This window comes from Meleagris gallopavo, chromosome 21, assembly GCF_905368555.1.
Source record: "Meleagris gallopavo chromosome 21, MGAL_WU_HG_1.1, whole genome shotgun sequence".
Classification (NCBI taxonomy): domain Eukaryota; kingdom Metazoa; phylum Chordata; class Aves; order Galliformes; family Phasianidae; genus Meleagris; species Meleagris gallopavo.
The window spans coordinates 4,976,695-4,997,945 of NC_139424.1; the positions used below are offsets into that span (position 1 = coordinate 4,976,695).

General features: G+C 41.8%; 1 protein-coding gene across 3 annotated transcripts in view; it reads left to right on the forward strand.

The window, feature by feature from the left end:
* Positions 1-20,668, forward strand: part of TPST1 (tyrosylprotein sulfotransferase 1) — a 33,191-nt gene extending 12,523 nt beyond the window's left edge. The window contains exons 2-7 of one of the 3 annotated variants that reach the window (XM_085240599.1): positions 2,720-3,664; positions 9,428-9,626; positions 16,967-17,017; positions 18,128-18,203; positions 19,218-19,265; positions 20,096-20,668. In XM_085240599.1, the coding sequence (XP_085096725.1) occupies positions 2,820-3,664; positions 9,428-9,626; positions 16,967-17,017; positions 18,128-18,172 (1,140 nt within the window). In that variant the 5' untranslated portion in view covers positions 2,720-2,819 and the 3' untranslated portion in view covers positions 18,173-18,203; positions 19,218-19,265; positions 20,096-20,668. The remainder of the gene's footprint in view (positions 1-2,719; positions 3,665-9,427; positions 9,627-16,966; positions 17,018-18,127; positions 18,204-19,217; positions 19,266-20,095) is intronic. The other 2 variants (XM_085240600.1, XM_085240601.1) reach the window with 2 other exon arrangements.
* The last annotated feature ends 583 nt before the right edge of the window (positions 20,669-21,251 follow it).

Below are 21,251 nucleotides of genomic sequence, written 5' to 3' on the forward strand. Positions count from 1 at the left end.
TTGTTTGCTGGTTTAAGTGGAACAGTTGCCTTCCCTAAGTGAAAATCATGTGCATGCTGGGTTTGCTCAGGAGAGACGTTTTGCTTTTCAGTGCTGTGGAGCTGTGAATTGAACTGTGTGTATAGATACTTCTGCTGATACCCACGTATTTAAGGTAGAGTTAAGCCACCTCTTCAGCAGGGAGCAGCACGTGAAGCGTAATGAGACTTTGTAGGATAAGAGGTGGTGGCTGTGGGTTTCATCAGGGAAAATTCAGGTTGGAAATGAGGAACAATTTCTTCTCCAAAGAGCAGTGCTGCGGTGGCACAGCTGCCCAGGGAGGGGGGGGGGGTCACCATCATTGGAAGCGTTCCAGACCCATGGAGATGTGGCATTGAGGGATGTGGGCATGGTGGGGTGGTTGGGGTTGGATGTTGAGGATTGCTGCTGATGGGGATGGAAAAGCATTGAGGCAGCCGTCATCCAAATGTTGGCAGTACGGCAGCGCTTGGAGCTCCTCACAATGAAAAGCGTCTGTGATTCATACTGCTCAGTGAGTTGTTTCAGCTCTGAAAAGCGAGCTCATGTTTAAAGTAGCAATTAGAGGGCTAATTTCATTTGAATTCGGAGAGGAAGAGTCGGTTTTCAGGCTAGCTCGTGTCTCCAGAAACACAGCACGGTTGGACGGCAGAACACAGGTAAGGGAGCTGTCTGTACAATAACTTCTATGGATGGAAAAGGTAAATGTTCAGGATTGAGGTCAGTGAGAGCAGATGAAGTCAGCTGGGAACTGAGGCAGCAGTTCTGTCCCAGCCCATGTTGGATACAATCATTGGTACCACTGTAAGTCATGGCTTGTTCTTCATCCTTCCTGCACGTGTCTGCATTGGAATTCAGCAACAGATTTTAAACCTTTTGTTTCTATCTAAAGCTTTTGTTCAGACTCATGTGCGTTGCTTAAGTGATCTAATTAGGTCTTTGGTTCTCACTTGTATTGTAAACGGTGCAGTTTGAAGGAGCCAAAATGGAAAATGATGTTTGTGAAAAACCTTGTTTCGGTTTTGGGTGTTTTGGAGCTTCGGTCTCTATCCTCTCATCATTACTGATTAAAAAAAGTCGTAAAATATTTAGTGATAGGTGTGCAAAGCCTTGCATTTCAGCACGTCTCATTTGTTTTTGGGTACTGAATTGTCCTGTCATTGTAGAAGACAGTGCCACAGCTATGTGAAAATAACTTACAGGAGGGAAGCAGAGCTTTTGTTGTAGCTAAATTCACTTTGAACTGTACTGAGATATGCTCTGTCACCAGGTGATAGCAACTGCTTAATTCATAGAGCTGAGAATGGATTTAGTGTAGGATAGTATTGGCACCTCAGAAAAGAGATGAGTGGTTATCCTTGATTTGCCTTTTTTCCATTGTCTTGTGATAGTTGAAAGGGTTTAAAACCGACTGGATGATTCATGTGTGATACTGTAGAACCAGACGGGAGGTTATGCTATGATGTAACAGTTAAACATTTTTTTACAACTTGTATTTCCATTCCATATAATATAAACGAGGGATGACTGTAACTATAAACTCATAGATGTGGCTGCCAGGATGCTTTATGGAGCGTAGTCTTACTGGTATTGGCCATTCTCTTTTGATTTGTCATGGGAGCACTTGCCATAAACCTCTTTGTAAAACGACAATACGTTCACCTTCTTAACTTCCAAGTGTTATGTTTTGGATAGGGGAGGGTGCTGGCTGTCATGGAATCAGTGAGGTTGGGAGAGACCTCTAAGATCATCAGGTCCATCTGCCAGCCCAGCCCCTCCATGCCCGCTGTTGTACCAGCAAGAATGCAGATCTGTCCAGGTGATGTAGGAGAGACTCAAAGAAAGTGCAAGCTGACAGCATTGCTTGAAAGGAGCACAGTTCCTGTTTGAAGGTAGAACGCAGTATATACTTTGTTCTGGGAATGCTTCATTGAAATTATACAAGCTTGAAATTATACAAGGCTTTACCTCTTCCTGCTGCTGTTCTGGTTGAGAACAGGGCCGATTTTTCTCTCTAACTTACTCAGTTTTTCAGTATTTCGGTTATTGAACACTGATCTTAGTTTTGATCCTGGTCAACTTCAGTCTTGGGTTCTGCTTAGTTCATTTTTACTGTCCACTTCTTTCACCAAAGCTTCCCTTCAAATGAAAATGGATTTGTCCTCTACTTATTGGGAACTATTTCTCTTTGTTGCTTTAAGCCTGTGATCAAAAACTGCAGAATCTCACAGTCAAATGTTGTTATATAGCTGTGAAATGTCTTTTGCTGTCATCTTCTGTTCTCTGGAGGAAGTGGAGCGTGTCAGACTCCTCACTTAATGAAGAAAGGTGCCTTAATGGTTGCTTTCCCCTATTCTGAAGTCCCATACGAATGATGTCTTTGACTCCAGAATGTAACAGAAGTTATCCAGTGCTGGAATTCTTTCAAATATAGTGCTGAACTATGCCAGAGAACTTCTGTGTAAATAACACTTACAATCACAAATCTTGTTATGGGTTGTTTTGCTGCCATGGTAGACAAGAGGAGTTTGCCTTATTGGCTCTTTGATTTTTAGATGTTGCATTTAGTAGTCTTAATGCAACATTAGTATCAGGAGATACTAATTGTATTGAATGCCATCAGATAATTCTGGTGCTGATGTATCGCTGTAGCTGTTAATTAAGTTCTTTTTTTTTTTTTTTTTTTTTTTTCTCTCCCCAGACCCTAACTTATTTTGGATCAGGATCTCCATGGCACGTGAACTAGAAAGTAACCTGCAATAGAAGGTCTCTTTTATTTTGAAGCGACAGTCTTTATCAAAATGGTTGGAAAGCTCAAGCAGAACTTGCTGTTGGCATGCCTGGTGATCAGTTCAGTGACAGTGTTCTACTTGGGCCAACACGCCATGGAGTGCCACCACCGCATAGAGGAGCGCAGCCAGCCGGCGCGGCCGGAGAGCCTGAGAAGCACAGCGAGAACTGCTTCCAATGGAAACACAAATAAAACCTTTGCTTACAACAAAGACATGCCTTTAATATTTATTGGAGGAGTACCTCGAAGTGGCACTACGTTAATGCGTGCCATGCTTGATGCTCATCCGGATATTCGATGTGGAGAGGAGACGAGGGTAATCCCACGAATTCTGGCAGTGAAGCAGATGTGGGCCAGGTCGAGCAAAGAGAAGATCCGGCTGGATGAAGCTGGAGTCACAGATGAGGTCCTGGACTCAGCCATGCAAGCGTTTTTATTGGAAATCATCGTGAAACATGGGGAGCCTGCGCCTTATTTGTGTAACAAAGACCCTTTTGCTCTAAAATCCTTAACTTATCTTGCTAGAATTTTCCCCAATGCCAAATTTCTTCTAATGGTACGGGATGGTCGTGCATCTGTACATTCCATGATATCTCGAAAAGTCACAATAGCTGGGTTTGACCTCAACAGCTACAGAGACTGTTTGACCAAGTGGAATCGTGCTATAGAAACTATGTACAACCAGTGTATGGAGGTTGGCTTTGAAAGATGTATGCTGGTACATTATGAACAGCTTGTATTGCATCCTGAAAGATGGATGAGAACTCTCTTAAAGTTCCTCCGCATCCCATGGAACCAAGCAGTGCTGCACCACGAAGAAATGATTGGGAAAGCTGGGGGTGTTTCTCTTTCCAAGTGAGTATGAGCGTTCCTCTCTTGTCTTTTATTGCTCTGAAAGATAGAACAGGGCCTTTTGCATATGAAAGACCAGTCATAACTCAGTTCTTTAGTAGCTAGTGATATCTTGGGAAGCTGATCTGTGGTGCAGATTGTATGCAAAATAGGAGTGACTGTTAATTGTTGCTGTGCAGTCTTGGTTTTGAACTCTGAGCATTTGTCCCTCTAGCATATATGTATGTCCCTCTAGCATATATGTATGGACCAAGTCACTAGCTCATGCTTTAAGGTCAGTCTAACTTGAATTTGGACATTGAGCATCAGCCTTTCCTCCAGCAGAGCTTTGCTTTTCCCTTTGCCCCAAAACAAACTTAGACCGTTTTTTGTCTAGACTGGCACTGTTAGTCCTAGCAAGATGACCCGTGTGATTTCAGGAACTTAATTATTGTTGTCAATGCAGGAATGGCCTTTGAGGTGTATTTGCCAAGGACGTACTCTTCCAGGAAACTTGAGAAATTGTTCCAACAAAATAGAAAGCAGAATTGGCATGCTCTTCTGTTGGCGTGTGCTCCTCTGAGGACAAGCACTGAATAAAATTAACCTCGTTGGAGGCAAATCTTAGTAGTCTGTCACACCATCTGTGTGTCTGACCTAACTGCTTTCAGGAACAGAAATCCAGCTGTGCTTATAAAACTTCAGTATTTAGGAGGGGAGTGTTTGGGATGTGTATGTTTTGCTCTCCTTTTTTTTTTTCTTTTTTTTTTTTTCTTTTCATTTTTGGCTTTTTTTTCTTTTTGCTCTTGCAGATCAATCTGACAGACCGCATGTCACTTACAGTTCTAAAGTGTTGATTAAAAAGCCATCTTCTAGCACCAAGATATGCACAGTTAAATCCCCTGACTTCTGCTTTTTACTATTCAGCACTGACCAAGTGCATCAGAGTAGCAGAGGCACCTTGCTCAGCAGCATAGGCTGGGATTTCAGCTAACGAGAGAAAAGTTGGAAGCGGGTTTTTTCTTTATACAGGGAAGTGTCTGCTCTTGTTGTGTGGGGTTTTTGATATATTGTAAGGGGTTATGATTGAAAGCAGTGATAAAATTGGATGCTGCTATCAAGAAGGCATCCCAACCATATTGTGGTTTGTTGTTGTTGTTTTTTTTGTTGGTTTTTTTTTTTTTTTTTGCAGTCTTGTTTGTTAGCAGATGGAAGCCTTCAGATGGTGTTAACGTGGAGCATTGTGCTGTTGTATGTCTCTGCAAGCTGTATCTGTGCCTGCACTCTTCTGCTATCTGTATTGTGTTACTGCTTCACAGTGGTGGCTGAGGGGGGAGCAGGCTGACTTTTACTGCCATAAATAGGTGCTGCCAAGTTCTGTTAAGTGTCCTGTAAAAATAGCCGTGCAGAAGGCCTTTTCTAGTAAATTATTGCTGCTTTACAGCTCACAGATCAGGGTTTGTAAAAATTAATGGGCCTCTAGACTATAAAACTCAGTAGCCTTACGGAGTTCACACGGTTTCAAGTAGTATTTCTTGCTGGATCTGGTGGAATGGGATTTGAGGAGTTGAGAATATTTGTTCACGTCCCTAAAAGTTAGGAGAACGTAGTGCTGAAAGTAAAACGTGACTTTGGGAATATTCCCAATTCAAACTTTGAAATTTCGTACTTAGAATCATAGAATCATTGCATCATTAAGGTTGGAAAACACCACTGAGTGTCCAGTCCAACCATCAGCCCATCACCACCATGCCCACTGAATGGAACTGTAGAATTGTTAAGGCTAGAGAAGACCTCTGTGGTCGTCTAGTCCAATCATCAATTTGTCTCAAGGTATTCTTTTCCTTGGGACCCTCAGTTGAGTTTCATGATGGAATTGGATGGTTTTGCTATTTCTTGCAAGGTGATACATGGAAATAATTTGTTATTTCAGGAGGTTTTGGCAATGGGGAAGGAGGGGATGTTAATGTTATGTCTGTGGTGTTTCTATCTAATCAAATACCCTTGAAATACATGGTGAGATTTGGTTTCCAGTTGCAAGAGACCTTTATAATTTGATAATGATTTTAGTGACTCAGACTTTAGAGGGCTGTAGAACAAACAGTGCCTATGAAATTCTGTAACTTGCACGTCTGTTTCATGTCATTAAATGATGCTAATTGAAGTTGGGTAAGGGGAGCACGAGGTTCCCCAGTCTAGTTTCCTTGCAGCAGTTGTATCCCATTGACATCCCCATCTCCTCACTGCCCAGGAGCTGCTTTACAGAAGGATCCTTCCCACACAATTTACTGTGAGCTTCCAGGGCTGTGCCACAGCTTATCAGATTTTGACAGCTGAACAAAATACACCTCGCAGCGTTTTCCCTCTATCAGGTTGCATTTGGCACGTTCTCAGCTGCAGCCAAATTCCTTCTGGCCTCAGGTGTTGAGTTCCAGGCTCAGGTTCAATTCTGCGTTGTTCCCTTGCAGCATGGAGTTTCCTGTGAGGTTTATCTGGGACTGCTCCATGCTGCAGTGTGTGAATATCACCTTCTTTCAGCTGAAGCAGCGACTCCAGGCCTGGCTCCATGTTCTGCCCATAGCTTTCTCCCACCTGCCTTCTCAAAGGGCAGTGCTGAAGATGCCCTCGGAGATAATCTGAGGAAATTCAGAACAGAGCTGTCTGTTCCATGCAACTTTCTCTTCTCACGGAGCCCTCTGCCATGTACTTCAAGCTGTTCTGTAACGATGCGTTCAAATCAGATCACTCAAATCACATTACAGTTTTACTGGCAGGAGAAGCATTTCTCAAGGACCAAGCGATCTGTGTCTGAGTGTGACGTTGCTTTAGTAGTGCTAGCCTCGTACCACAGCAGGGGAAGGAAGAGCTGGGTTGAACTGTTTCCCCACGTCCTGCAAGGTGTTGGATGGGGCAGAAAGGCCCCTCGTGGGATGGCTGGAGGTGTTAGGACTGCTGCAGGGTTTTGGAAATTTGTCAAGTGCTTGTTGCCTTGGATTGCTTGCAGATGCTTCAGGAAAGGGTGCCTCAATAAGATCTTGCAGTGATGCTACTATCCATATTGTGATAAGCAGTGCATATCCATATTGTGATAAGTGTTGGAATGGGGCTCTGGGTCAGTGTGAGGTGCTTTATTAGCAGCTGGGCATGGCCTTAAAGCACGTTACTTCTCTTCCCAAGCTAAGCCAGCCACCAGGCGACTTGCACAACTCTTCTGGAAGTGAACTGTCTTCGTTTTCTCTTCCTCCAAACTCAGCAGCTCTTATGCAATAGTCTTTCAATAGCAATGCGAGGCACTGGACAATTCGTACTTAAGAATCTGACTTCATGTCTTCCCCCCCAGCTGCTTGATTTAAGGAAACTGTTGGTTGTTCTGTGTATTTTACTCAGCAATCTCTGATTACTGCTGACCCAGTCCTACTCTCACTGCTTTTCTATTTTACTTACTATTCCTCTCTCCTTTTGCTTCTTACTTGAAGAGTGCTGCAAGGTTTTAAGGATGTGCACCACGGAATGAGCAGTAGTGCAGAACCTGTTGTTTGAAGTAATTGCCAGCGTGGCTGTTCTGTTGGAGGAATGTTATGGCTGGGCTGCATGCTATAATGAGCATTGTTAATATAGCTCTGGCATTTGCCTGCTAACTGAAAACAGCTGTGGTGACCACTGATGCAAAGAGCTGTCAACTCTCTAATAGCATTTTTATTGGGCTTATTGTGAAAATAGCTGTCTAGGCAAAATTACTTCAGAATATATTTTTAGTGAATACCTTTTTTCCATTTTAATGGAGGACTGTGGTGGAAGTGGTTGGGGTTACCAGCTGCTCTCAGAGCCCAGCCTGTTCCTGCAGTTGTGCATGGAACCTGAGCAGGCAGTGTTTGCCGCATGCATACACAATCAGATTTGCCAAGGCTTGCTGTATTTTCTTGTTTTGCTTTGTTGTGATGCTTTTCTTTCTCTCTCCTGCCCCCTCTCTCTCTCTTCCCTCCATAGTCCTCTGATGTTCTTTGGTCTGAAAGGTCTTCCCCAGTAACTGTTGTATTTCTTCCCATCTGAAGTGACAGGACAGTGAAGGATTTCAGCAGAGGACTGGACGTGCAGTGCTGTATTTCTGGGTGAGCTCCGAGGAGCAGCTCTGCAGCCGCCTGTCTGTCTGTCACCACTGGGAACTGCTTTGTGTTGAGCTTATTGTTACCAAGGATTGAAATGTCAGTGGGGGACAGTGTGCTTTTGCTTCAGGACAGGATATCCATATGTGTACTCATTTGGGACTGAGTTGCTGCATAGCACTTACGCTTTGGGGTTCCAGTGAGCTGTTGGCCAAACCCATTCCTGCTTATCGCAGCATCGTCCTTACTTTGTCCAGAGGTTGTGGGTGCCCATCCATGGAGGTGGCCCAGGCCGTGTAGGGGCAGTCAGCCTGAGCTGCAGTCAGAGCTCGATGATCTTTAAGGTCCCTTCCAACCAAAGCCGTTCTGTGCTGCTACTGAAGATGGCCAAACTCACAGCTTTGGTGAAGAGATTTTGGGCTCGGCTTAGAAGGAACAGCCTGACTTCAGGCTTCTTGTCTCACAAACTGTTGGGAAGATTTAAGGAGTGTTTTTCTCAGAATGCTTTCTCACATTCTGCTGTGTAACTGAAGAATTAACTGCCGGAGTGTTAATTTGAATCTTTGTATTCTCATGCTTTGTCTCATGCAGATGAGGTAGTGCTGTTATCCTTTGTACACTGCTTTTAATTTTGTTTTCTGTGTGGTAGAACTGAATTCTTGTAAGGCACACCTCACAGCATTACTTGTAATGCAGATGTCAGTGTTCCTCTGGGCATTCTGTATACACAGATCTGATCTTAACCTGCCTTAAAAGAAAGATGAGCCTTGACATCCCCAATCCTTGTGTGCTCTGAGTTCAGAGCAAAGCCTGAGAGCCTCAGATTGCTGTGTGTGCTCTGAGTGCTTTTGGCCTTTTGCTTTTAGAGAGGAGTGCAGGAAGGAGATTTGGCATCTTCTAATCTAAAAGAAGCAAGGAACACGGGAAAGCAAAGCAGTGCCAGATTTCTTCCGTTAAAAAAACGAAACAAAAACCAAAAGAGCTCCACACAACAATAAGTGGGGTGCAAGAATGAAAGATGAAACTTGGATGGCAAATTTAAATGAGCAACAAACTATTTTATGCATACAGTACCTGTGACAGTTAGGATCATTCACCTGCTTCCTTTAAGAACTGTGTGACCATCAGTCAGTTAAAGCAATTGTACAAAATATGATGACAGCCTTTATCTCTGTCAGTTCCACTGGTCTTTTCATGAAGCATCTTTCATTTGAGTGTCATTTGAAGATGGTGTGATATTCAGAAGTGCTTCTGGAAATGTTATGTGTGTCCCATTAAAGAAAATAAAGAGTTTAGTCACAATATGAGGGGAAGAATAAATGACACATGGGTTTTAATTTAGAATACAACTTTCAAGAGCGAGTAAGACAACGAAACAGCAAATGTGGGGGTAGTTCAGTGGGAAAACAGCTTTGTGTGTAGGTGTGTGTGTGCTTCTCACTTGGTAAGGACTTGCTTCAGCACATTCTCTGTGAAAGCCTAAGTCAGAAGGCATGTGTGGATGTTGTGTTAATCATTCTTATTTTAGCCTTCTTTAGTAAAACTTCCCACCAGCCCCATAGAAACAGAAAATCTTAAGAAAGAGAAGGAAGGGGGGGAAAAAAAATCATTCAGGTCTTACTGCCAGTGAAGAAGCAAGTCTTGGCTGGAGTGCAAAATATAACCTTTCCTTCTCCCTCTGCAGAGTTGAAAGATCTACAGATCAAGTCATCAAGCCAGTCAATGTGGAAGCGCTGTCAAAGTGGGTCGGGAAGATCCCTGCTGATGTTCTGCAGGACATGCCAGTGATTGCACCCATGCTAGCAAAACTGGGCTATGATCCGTATGCCAACCCACCAAACTATGGGAAACCAGATCAAAAAGTTGTGGAAAATACCAGAAGGGTAAGGCATTCTTGTGTTTGATTTGTTGATCAAATGGAGGTGAGCTCTGGAGTAAAAGATTCCTCCAGTCCATTTCCAATACCTTCTAATGCTCTCCTTGCTGTGAAGGGCAGAATTCCATAGGACTGGAAGTCCAGCCCTTGTTCATCTTCCATTTCACTCTTCCTTTCTCCCAGCCAACAGGCTTGTGTTGTGTTCTTTGCTGTGTGTAACTGAACCTCTTGAGAACTGTCTGGATAGTCCTGGAAAAAAGCTAGCTGTCTTGCCCCATTATTGAACTTGATTGATGAGCTCAAGTTTTTATACTTAAGGTTTGGGATATGCTCTTTCAAAAAATTGTCCTCCAAATACATGACCGAATTTGCAAAGTGACTGATGGAAAATAGCCCAGGATGACCAGAATATCAAATGCTCCAATTCTTTGCTGTTCCTTTGTAGAACAAACAAAAGATGGTGGAAAGTCTGGTGCTGATTAACCTAAACACAAGGATTTTAGCCTGAATTTAATGTAGCTGGAATTTGAATAGTTCAGCTATACAACTGTTTACCCCTGGAGGTATCCATTGAAAAGCTCATTACTATTGTTTGGAATAAGAATAATTAACTTTTCAATTCTGTCCTTTGGAGAATGTATACTGTATTAAAAGAAGGTGACTTTTGCTGCTGCAGCAAAGTCAGCACTGGAAAAATTGAATTAAACAATGTGAAAGGACTGTCTTTCACCACTAGTCTGATATTTAAAAACTGGTTGGTACGCTTTGCTGAGAAGAAAAGAGTGTTTTGTGTAATCTTCAAACATTTTGCATCCTCTTTTTAGGAGCCCTCTCTGAAAAACCCTTATAGAACAGTTAGCAATGCATTAGATGATGGTAGGTTGACTATTTAATAGCTGTTAGCTCAGGATGGAACACAAAATCTTCACGTGCCTATGAATGCATACTGAAAAACAGTGACTTGGATGAAAATTTACCCTGTAGTTCAACAATATAAAGTTGATTATCTCTTATTGATACAATTTAAATATTTTTACACTGTCAAGCTTCCTGGCCATCAGGCATCTTGCACAGAAAACTGCCAAAATGCTGGCCCTAATGGAAATAACTAATATCCTGCTTGGTGATCAGCGGGATCTGACTCATCTCTGGGAAATGCTGTGTTTTCTTTTGTTTCCCCACAACTTCTTTTTATGTTTGGGGATGGGGAGCATGTTTCAAAACAAGTTAAAGGTGTTTGAGAAAGGCTGGAAGGGAGCTCTGGTGTGTCCTCGTGTGCCCATCACAGGTAGCTTAGGCTGCCCTGGGAATGTCCACTTCTTCTGGAATGTTATGCTCATTTATTTCTTGACACTTCAGCTTAAAGAAGAAGGTGTTGGTATTTGTAAGTCACTTCTTAATTTTGATCTTGCTATCTTAAAATTTCTTCACCTGGGATAGCTTTTCAGAGCTTTGTAGTGTATGGGTTGCTGGAGGTGAAGCTGTCCAAATGAAATATTTCCAGCTATTTTTCAGTCATAATAATATATATAAATCTTGCAAGCAACTGTTTATTGCCTCACTTTTTTGGAAGCAGCTCTGTTATATTTGTATTTTGTGGTCTCTGAGAACTTTAAACCGAGTACAGAACTTGAACTTTATTCATTGAAAACAGATTTTAAAGAAGTTTAGACTCTTAAAACTGAACAGTGCTGTGTTAGAATGGTAACCCTTCGTGTGACTGATCTGGGCTAACGCTGAGTTATCTGACTTCTGCTCCTCTCTGCTCACGTTGTTGTTTTGGAATCAGGTCACGGTGGCATGAGCTAGCACTTGGGATGGAAGAAGTTGCTTCATTCTGGCAAACAGAAAGCAGGAGTATGGGGAAGGACTGGTGGTTTTGTTTTTGGAGATGGGGAAGGAGTTGTTCAGTTTTTTGGGGTATGTAATGTTAATTTGACTGTGGAAGTTGCAACAGCAGGGTGGAAGCCCAGCACCACTGAAATTACTGGCAGGGAGATTGTGGCTCCACCTAAACAGAGATGGAACAGCACTGGGTCATCCAGATCATTGCTATTAGGTGTGATAAAGAAGCAACATTTCTCTCATTGTTAAAAAGAGCTTTTGTTTCAGGTCCCTTCCAACCCAAGCCATTCTATGATGATTTTAATACTGTACATACAAAAACATACAGATAAATGGGATGAAAAATACAAAAACCAGCCAGGATGCCAAACAAACTCACAGCCAGCAAATCTCTTGAATGCAGACAGCTCAGAGTTCTGTGACTGTACTCCTAGGACAGGTCTAGGAGTGTGTTGTCCATTTGGAATCTTTTTAAATTATCTTCTACAAAATCAAGCTGCAAGATGTCTTTGTTCTGTGATGCTGTGATTAAATGCTACATGCATTTCTGCATTTATGCTATGTCATATCAGCTGTGGTATAACTGAGCAAAATTTGTCACTCCTTGGAAAGGCTGCAGATGAGATGAATGCTCAATATTGAAAATGTCCTTAATTTCAGAGCTGCTGATGGTGGTGGCTGAACCAACAGTGTGAAGTTTGCCCAAAGCACGACAGGGCTGTTACTGGGGAAAATGGAAGGGAACGGCTGGCGTGATGCTGTTAGTTTCCCCTCAGCTTTCCAAGCAGTTAAATCCTGTTGCTTTTAATTTTCCTCTCCTTCTGTCCCCCTTCTGGTCACTTACGTATGTGCAGGTTTAAATATTTTTTTCCCTTCAGTCTGGGAGTGAAATGATGATTCTCACCATCTAAGGGATAGTGCTTGTAGAAGAATTTTTGTGTGCTTGCAGGTAATGCAGGGAAGGTAATGATTTCTGCTATCTTGGGTTTTTCACTTTGATGTTACTGATCTGGGACACCAAGGGCTGGGATTGGTTTTCCATGCTCCTGTAACAGCACGAAGCCATGAAGATGTTACTGGTGTTCATACTCTACCATGTTAGTTCTGGTATTGTTCTAGGAAGTAAGAGGGCCTGAAGCAACTCCATCTCTTTGCCTGATGGTCTCCAATGTACAGTGTGCAGTGTGGTGTTACGGAATATGGTGTCTTTGTGAGTGTCTGTGCTTGTGGAGTACAAATCTAACAGATCTCTCTGATGTTCTCACGAACAAAGCCATTAACTTCTTGTTTGCTTTTTGTTAGCTGACTGTGTGACACTCCTTATCTCAGAGATGGAGCAGAGGGCAGAGGTGGAGCTCTGAGTAACACTGTGCTGTTGCTGGTCTGTTACTTTTGTTACAGTAATTGCAAGGCTCCATTCCTTATAGGTACAAACCACTTTTTTTCCCATAGAGTTTAACAAATTCTACACCCTGAGCATAAAAGAAACAAGCATCTTGTCGCTAAAATGAGCGTTTGTATCTAAGTGAAGCAGAAAACAGAAACAAACTGCCTGAACTGGAAGCTCAGTCACTGTATGCTGAAATATTACAGTAGAGTCACTCCACGTAGGCAGAGTCTGATCCGTCCTTATCAACATGAGTGTGTGTGGAAGCTTATGACACTGCTCACAGAACACACCAGAGGTGGGAGGACAGCTTGGAGCTGCACAGCTCTGATGCTGCCCTGCAGAAGCTGGCGCGTTGTTATGTTGTGGTTGGCCAAGCGTTCTCCTTTCACATCTGCAATGGCTTACATCAGATTTTCTTTGGCACGCGCTTCCCTCTGAGTGAGTTTGAGCACTAGGAATACATATTCCAGTCGTTTATTTCATGAGGCTGTGATGCTTGCCCTGCAGAGATCGAGGGACGGAAATGTACAGAACTGTGGAAGAAGTTATGGTTTTCATCATGGCTGTTAAATATACGTTGCTTTTTCGCATCTGAAAGCTGTTATCTGTCTCTGTTTTATGTTCTGTTGATGGTATTTTCTGCAGTTCACATCTACAGGAAAACAGATTTCTATAAACTCCTGTTTCATGCCCATATTAAATAGTGAGGAAATGCCTCTTGCTGTTAAGTGTTGAAACGTCCAGGAGAGACACGATTTCAGGACTTTGATTCTGTCTTTAAAACCCCAGATGCAGTCTGTGATAAAGGGTGTGAAGTGAGTCTGTGCTGCTGCGTAATTACTTGTGCTGTCAAATGTGTGTAATTGTAGAGCTATGCAGTAATGAGAGGCTGCTCAAGTGGCCTAGGGAGAAAAAAACCCATCCATCTCCATTTATGCTGGTTGGCTTAAGGTAAGCATAAGGGCAGTGGGCTTTTTGAGTATTGTCTGATATTTAAAATAAAAAATAGTTTGTTTTTGTTGTTTTTGTTGGTTGTGGGTTTTTTTGTTTTTGTTTTTGTTGGTTGTAGGACTACCAATAGAACATAGTTCCTCATAGAATCACAGAATGGCCTGGGTTGAGAAGGACCACCGTGCTCATCTTGTTTCAACCCCCTGCTATGTGCAGGGTCACCAACCAGCAGATCAGGCTGCCCAGAGCCACGTCCAAGGATGGGGCATTCTCTTTCTCATTCTCTTTCTCTTTGCTTAATAGCACGTTTAGTGAGTATTGCTTCCAGCCTGGAGATTCCCAACTGCACAGCTGTTCTCTGAAGTTATGCTTTAAGTTTTGCTTTGTGTGCTTATTAAGGCATAAAGCTATTAACAAACAAGGCATGAGATGAAGTCGGGCTGCAAACTGCCTCTTGGTAGACATGCAGTGGCCTGTCTGAAATCTTTGTTGCTTTGTAGGTTGCACTTCTCAGAGTTCCCTCTTCTGTTCTCTTGGCTTTCCTTGTGTATTTCTGAGGGTGTTCTCAGATAACTGCATGTGTTGCTTTTTTCTGATCTCTTTTTGAGAACAAAAAATGCATTTAGTTCAGCTATAAGAACGTTTGGGGATTTTTCTTTTTAAGTAGGTTTGAATAATGCAAACAGTGAACAGCAGTCTGACTTGGACTTCAGATTATTCTCCCCTCCCCTTTGGAAATCCACTTGGGCTTGCAAAATAATTCCCTTAGAAATAGTAAACACAACTCTATATTACTGAATTCTTGCTTGGAATGGAAACCATTCCAATATCCTGCTTCAGCCTCTGTGCTGCCACACTCCAAATAACGTGTTTTAGAGTTAAAAACTGGCCTGAAAAGAATTTTGAATCTGAAACCTCTTAATTTCTTTGGCTGCAAATGGAGTCATTGTTCTACGAATCTCAGGATTGCGGTTGATCCCTGGTTATTCATTCAGAAGGGACCACTCGCCATTTTTGGAACTACTTTAAACTAGTTTGTATGCAGTCTCAATCCTGACAAAACCAGAATTCTAGATAATGTTGCTTTTGAATGAGAATTGCATACAGTTGTCTTAAGCCTAATCTAGCAGCAGCTTCTCAGGCTTGTCATGGGTATGATGTGCAATGGGGATGTTTTATGTCAGTATAATCAAATGCCTCTGAAATCTTACTTTTCCTGGCTGTGATATTATTGTCATTATTTTTCTTAGTGATGCTGTCGATACCTTTGACTGCCTTCTATTGATGTTTATTAGGAGTAAAGAGGCATTACAGTGGTAAGGCTTTTCGAGCAGAGGAAAAATATAGATATGTATTTATATTAGAATTAAATCATATTTGCAGGAGCGGAAAAGAGAAACAGTCCTCCAGAGTGAAAAATGTGGTTTTGGTCTCTTCTCTTTTGAACAAACCACAATATAGCATCATCATCAGTATTACTGTTGTTAAAAATGCTCAGCTGCAGTGGATTCCAATAGACCTGAAGTGAAGGCTGTCTGCTCCCTCCAGCTCTGGCACAAATCTGATAACGGATTGCATTTCCCAGTGAGCTTTGCCCAGGTTGTTCTGTAGCATTTTTATGTGATGGTTTTGTTGATTTGTAACGTCCACTTCCAGAACATAGCATGCATCCTAATGCTCTGCTTAGAAGCCTAAGATATGAAATACCCTTCTTCATTTATAACTCTTTATTGTGTATCCAGGCTCCATAAGCCGCGTGCTGAATTTTTGACCGGTGTGGCTTTCATTAAGGTTACCATGGGAATGACTGTATCCCCAAACTGAATGTAAATGAAAGCTCTGCCCATCGCTGAGTCAGTCTTTCTATTTCTCTGAGATATCAGAAGGAGCAGCGTTCTGTGTTGTACTTATATAATAATTCCTACCCTAGTGTTGGGGCTGGATGTTTGGATGTGTTTAGCCTAGTGATAAAGAGCAAGGAGAGCTTCCAGCTCCTCCATCCCTGCTCATGAGTCATGCATGAGATTTAATGCTGCAGATGTGCTTTGGGGTGAGCAGCCCTACAGGCAGGAAACTCAAAGCTGACGCAGCAGCTGTGGGCCACAGCAGGGCACTGACAAAATGGCCTTCAGGCTCTGGTCGTCTGTTCAGAGCAAGGCAGGGAAAGCGGATGTTGTTAATAAGCATGCCTGGAGTTCCTGAGTTGTCTTCCTTTGAAGCAGCTTGCAAACCAGGCATCTCAACTCAGAGAGATGCGTTGGAGCAGCTCCATTGCCATGGTATGGCTTTGTAGAATTTTTAAGTAGGCTTGTGGATTTTGGTTGTCTGTGATTACAGCCACACAAAAACCGCTGACGTTGGGGTATTCGGTCTTTTTGGTTCAGCAAGAAGGACGGTGGTAAAACTCTTCCATTCTATTCTACTTATTTTTGTCAAATCCAGAACCTTTTTTTCTTCCTTTTTTTTTTTTTTTTTTTTTTTCTTTTGGAATGTGTTCCAGTTTGATCTCAGAAGCAAACAGCTTTTAAGAGGCATCCTCAAGAGAGAAGACAATCCATCACCGATTTATTTCCTAATTGGTCAGATAGTGGGAACAGTTCTTTGGTGTGGCTCTTGGTACGTCTGAGAATATTTACTGCTCGCTGCTTCTCCAGAGCAATGTTTCAGCAGTGATGTTACGCTCTAAAAGGTGGGGAATTGGTGGTCATGACAAACTGTCATAAAGTAAGGCTGGTGGTGAGGTTGCAGCTGTAGGAACCCACGAACGTGGGAGTTGCTGGCTGGGACTTTCTAACAGACCTGGATATGTAAATGAAGGGATGGGTGTGTGTGAAATGGGATAAAGGAGATGCTGAGTGTTGGCCATTTCAGATGAGGTTGTTATGAGCTTTCCCAGACTTTGTGGGAGTTGCATTTGTTGAAGAGCAATAATTCTGTTTGTGTGAGTGACACTTGTCAAGTTTTGAAACTGTAAAACATAAATATTTAAGAACCGAAAGTTGCCAGGCAGTCTGATTTAGCATTGCTGAGTAGTGATAACCCAGAATAATCTTTTTTTCCTTTACTTTCCTTTACTTTTACTCCTTTCCTTTCCTTTTAGTTTCAAGCATCAGTGAGTGCTGGCCTTGAATAGTAAATTGTTTTGTTTTTTATTCCCCCAGGTCTTTAAAGGTGAATTTCAGCTTCCTGACTTTCTTAAAGAAGTGCCACAGGTACAGTGCTCAGTTAATTTCCTTTCTGTGGGAACAGCAGCGAGCCACTGTGAAAACAGCCTTATAAACACTTCATGCTTTTGATTTGCTGTTGGGTTTTAAAAGAAGGACTGTGAACAGCTTTTCCATGAGATTGCATCTCCCTTGCTGCCAGTCTTTCACTCAGCTGCCCTAAGGCTTTTTTTGAATGCACGTTTAACTCTCATGTTAGTAGTCCTGGGGTGGCTGCAGTCTTCAGCTGACTGAAGGCTGCCATGAAGCTGGAGGCATTTTGTCTGTTTTCTGATGTAGACCAAGTTGTTATTTGTAGAGGGATGTCACCTTTTGTTGCCGTGCACTGAAAGGTTTAAAGCAAATACGGCACAGATAGCAGAAATAATGAGGCTTTAAAAGAAAAAAAAAAGTGCTGCTGTATCTGGCAAAACAAACCAAAATTATCATTTGTGCAAGCTGTTAATCGATACTAAATGTCCAAGTGCTGTTTAAAGTGCTCTCTGTGTTGTGCTTAGATAGAAAAAACAGGAAGTGGCTCATCCCTGTTACTGTCTCAGGGTGTGTTCAAGTAAAGCTAAGTAGAAAAATATTTGTTTTTCTGTTTTTTTTTTTTTTTTTCCCCCTCCATCTTGTCCTGCATCTCCAGGAGCATAGCTTTTGCTAAATTGGGAGAGAAGGTATGGTAGGGGCTCTCTGCCTCCAAATTTTCCTGCAACTGTAGAGTGAGAGAGAACCTCACCTCTCATCAGCCTCAACAAAAGCCTTTAGAGTTACCGTGATTTTTGTGACCGTGACCAAAGTAGGCACATTATCTACAGTGCTTGTATGTCTTTATATTTCTATATCCATCAGTGATGATACAGTCAGTACAGAAACTTATTGAGAATGTAAATGTAAGCAGCCTGTATTAACTCAAGTAATTTACAGTGGGTGCAAGCTTTCTTGACTTTGGTTCCCAAACGTTGGGAAAAGACTCTTTGAATATGACTTCTGTTGGGTGTAAAGGTTCAGAAATACACAGAATCTACCGTGCACAGACAACGCATTGTGACTTCTTCAGTCCTGTCAAATGAAAATCAGCTTATTAAAAAGGAAAATTGGTTTCTTCTGTTCCAGCCAAAGAAGACAGTAGAAAGGAGGTCTCGTGGCAAGATAAAATGAACATGGATCAGTGAAGTCAAATAGCTATAGTGTCTGTCTCATGTTTTTGGAACATAGCTTTTTGCTGTGAACACCAAATCTTTCTGATAAGCCTGTGTGTGTGATCTCTGATATGGGCTTTGCACTCTTACTGGATGTTTGTGTGCTCTCACCCTCCAAACAGTCAGCGCTCGCGCTTTGCTGGTTGTGCTCAGCTAATAGAACAACACCATTAAGGATCTGGCACCACGCAGCTAAGTGTGCTGTTGCTCACAGCATTGTTCACTCTCAACTGCTGGCCAATATGTCTATGCAGCTTAATGGCAAGAAAACTATTTCAGTATGTGCTGCTTAAGAGTTATTGTTAGCAAACTGTATTGAGGAAGTGTGCTGCAGTTATTTCATAATGCTTTCAAATGCAATTATTTTGTTTATTTCAAGATTGTTTGCAGTGTAATAGACAGTTGTAGCATATCTGGCTGCAAACCTAGGGGTGTGTCAGAACAAAAAGATTAAATATTGCTGATAAGGATTTCTGGCAAATGCAGGGATGAGCTATTTTGAAAGCTTAGCGTGTGGTGTAATGATGGTCTGCCGGCAAAACAAATTATCCTTCATCTGCCTGCAGCATCCATTAGATTAAATTATATTTTCCAATTACCTTGTGTTGTGTCAGAAGACACGGTCCAGTGTTTCTAGCAAGTGTCATCTTGCAATCCATATAATAGGAAAGGTGCAAAATGGGAATCTCCAAAAGATCAGGAGGTGAAGTTACACAATTAGCGTACTGTGACTGCAGTATTTACCTCAGTCTCAGCAGATTGATCCAAAGTAAGATTCTTGCAAAAAGCAAAGCCAACCTTTTTGAAATGGAGGTTTTCTTTAAAATATAGGTGCTGAAACTGGAGGTGAAATTAATTCTGATGAAATATTCTGCTTTAATATCACGCTAAAGATAAAATTAATGTGATGTGACCAAACAGCTGAATGGCGCACTGGTGCTGCTGCTGCTGTCTTTTTGTCTAAAGGAATACTGCTCATTTTATCTTAATTATTTACTTAACAGACTGAACCCATGGAATAGAAGATGCAATGGATATTTCTTGCACAGAAGGTAATAGAAATGCTTGCAGTCTTGTTCAGTTGCTCTTCTTGGTGTAGTTGAAGTGATCTTTTTAAGCTTACTTAACTCCACTCAAGATTCTGGGTAAGAGAAAACAGAGGTCTTGGTTCTGAAACTGTAAAATGACATTTTGTGGTTTAAGAGTAACTGTGCAGTTCTGCATGGCCGATTGCAACCAGTTTAAGTGCTATAAATTATATTCTTCTATATCCAAAAGCAGTATGCTGCTTGAATATAGCCAGCGTAGATATCAGTATGTGGCCACAGATAGAGCTTGTTCTGTAGCCCTAAATATAGCCAAAGCGTCACGCCAATTAGAAATAATGGATATAAATGTTTTACAAAGATTAATTGCAGATGTTTATTTTGGAATTGATAGGGAAACCATAATGTTCTCATGTAGACAACGTTAAAATGACTGCTTCACGTTGCCAATTACATCTTTCAAAAAGGTATTTAAAACAAATATTTCTAAAGCAATTTGATTTCTGAGAAACCAAATTAACTTCCCAGCAGTAATTAGCACTCGTACTTTGTGATGAAAGAGATGCTGTCAGTGTGTAGATGCAGCCCTCTTCCTTGAGTGCTTTGAATGCAAGTGGAAGTTCAGATTTGTGCCTAAATGTGTTTTTGGGAAGAAGTCTGATAGCAGACTGAAAAGGCTAATGGATCGACTTTGTTTAACAGTAACTTCACACACTGAGATAATGGTGGTTGCTTGTAATTATGCAGTATTTCTATAAATTAAATATGCTATAAAGGATTAAAACCAATACTACATTGAGCCCCCCAAAAAAACTGATTTTTTTCTTTTTCTTTAGAAGAAGACTGCTGCCTTCTCAATGGAAGTGATGTTACAAGGACTGTCCCACTGAGATCAATGAGGTGTACTGCTCATGGCCTGCTTTTCTCACAGTTCTCTCTCCATTACTTTCATGCTCTTTTCTTTTTGTTCAAGGTTTTGTTGTTGTGAGCGCATGCAAACCTGTTAAAAAAAAAAAAATACTAAAAAAGTCACTGTTAAATGTAGAACCGTATTACATGTAAACAACTACTTCTGAGGTTTTCAGAAATGCAGAACAATGCCTGTGTATGAAATTGCTCTTCTGTCGTCTCAATCCCAAGCCTCCATCCTCAAGGGTCTTTTATTTTATTTTTTTCTCCCTTTAGCAGTTTGGTTTTCAGTGTATGAAACTTTCAGAGGAGTGGTCTGTGCTTGTCCTAAACGGTTTTTGGTGGAACAGTTTTGTTTTATCAACATGTGGAAATGGTTTAAATATCTTTTATTTAAAAAAACAACAACAACAAAAAAAAGAAAAAGATAAATGACATGTATAATTACAATTCAATGATCTTTTGTATTTTATTTTTCAAAATAAATGCTTTAAATGTGACTTTTTTTTTGCCTTGGAGTTGGGGTTGAAATGATTCGTGTGTTGATGGCTGAGATGGAAGATGTCATCTGTGACCAGTCTGAGCAGTCACAGGCATGGGTTGATAGTTGGACTTGGTGACTTCAGTGGTCTTTCCAACCTTAGTGATTCCATGAGTGATTCTTTGATTCCGTCTCATGTCTTGGCTGTGGTTTGATGTTGGATGAGTTTTCTTTGCTTTAGGAGCTGAGCAATGGAACGAAATGAATGTGGGTGCCCACTGAGAGGTGTGCGGGCTGTAATGTGGCATTTGTTTCCCACAGGGGTAGGCGGGGAGGTTTTAGCCTATTGAATTTGTTTGCCCAGAGCAGTTGTGTTGGGACAGGTGGTGATGGTGGGGAAATGGCTTCTTCTAAAGGACATTTCTTCCAGCTCATAGCGCAGTGCAGTCAGATGGTAATCTCAAAGCTCTGAGCACCCATCAGCCACTCGGGAACATCGCTGTTGAGGTAAGTTGTGATGGTTTGGTTTGGGGATTTGCTTTGGTTGTATTTTCTGACCTGGCATTCAGCCTAGTGAAGGTATTTCAGGGTTATACACTGAG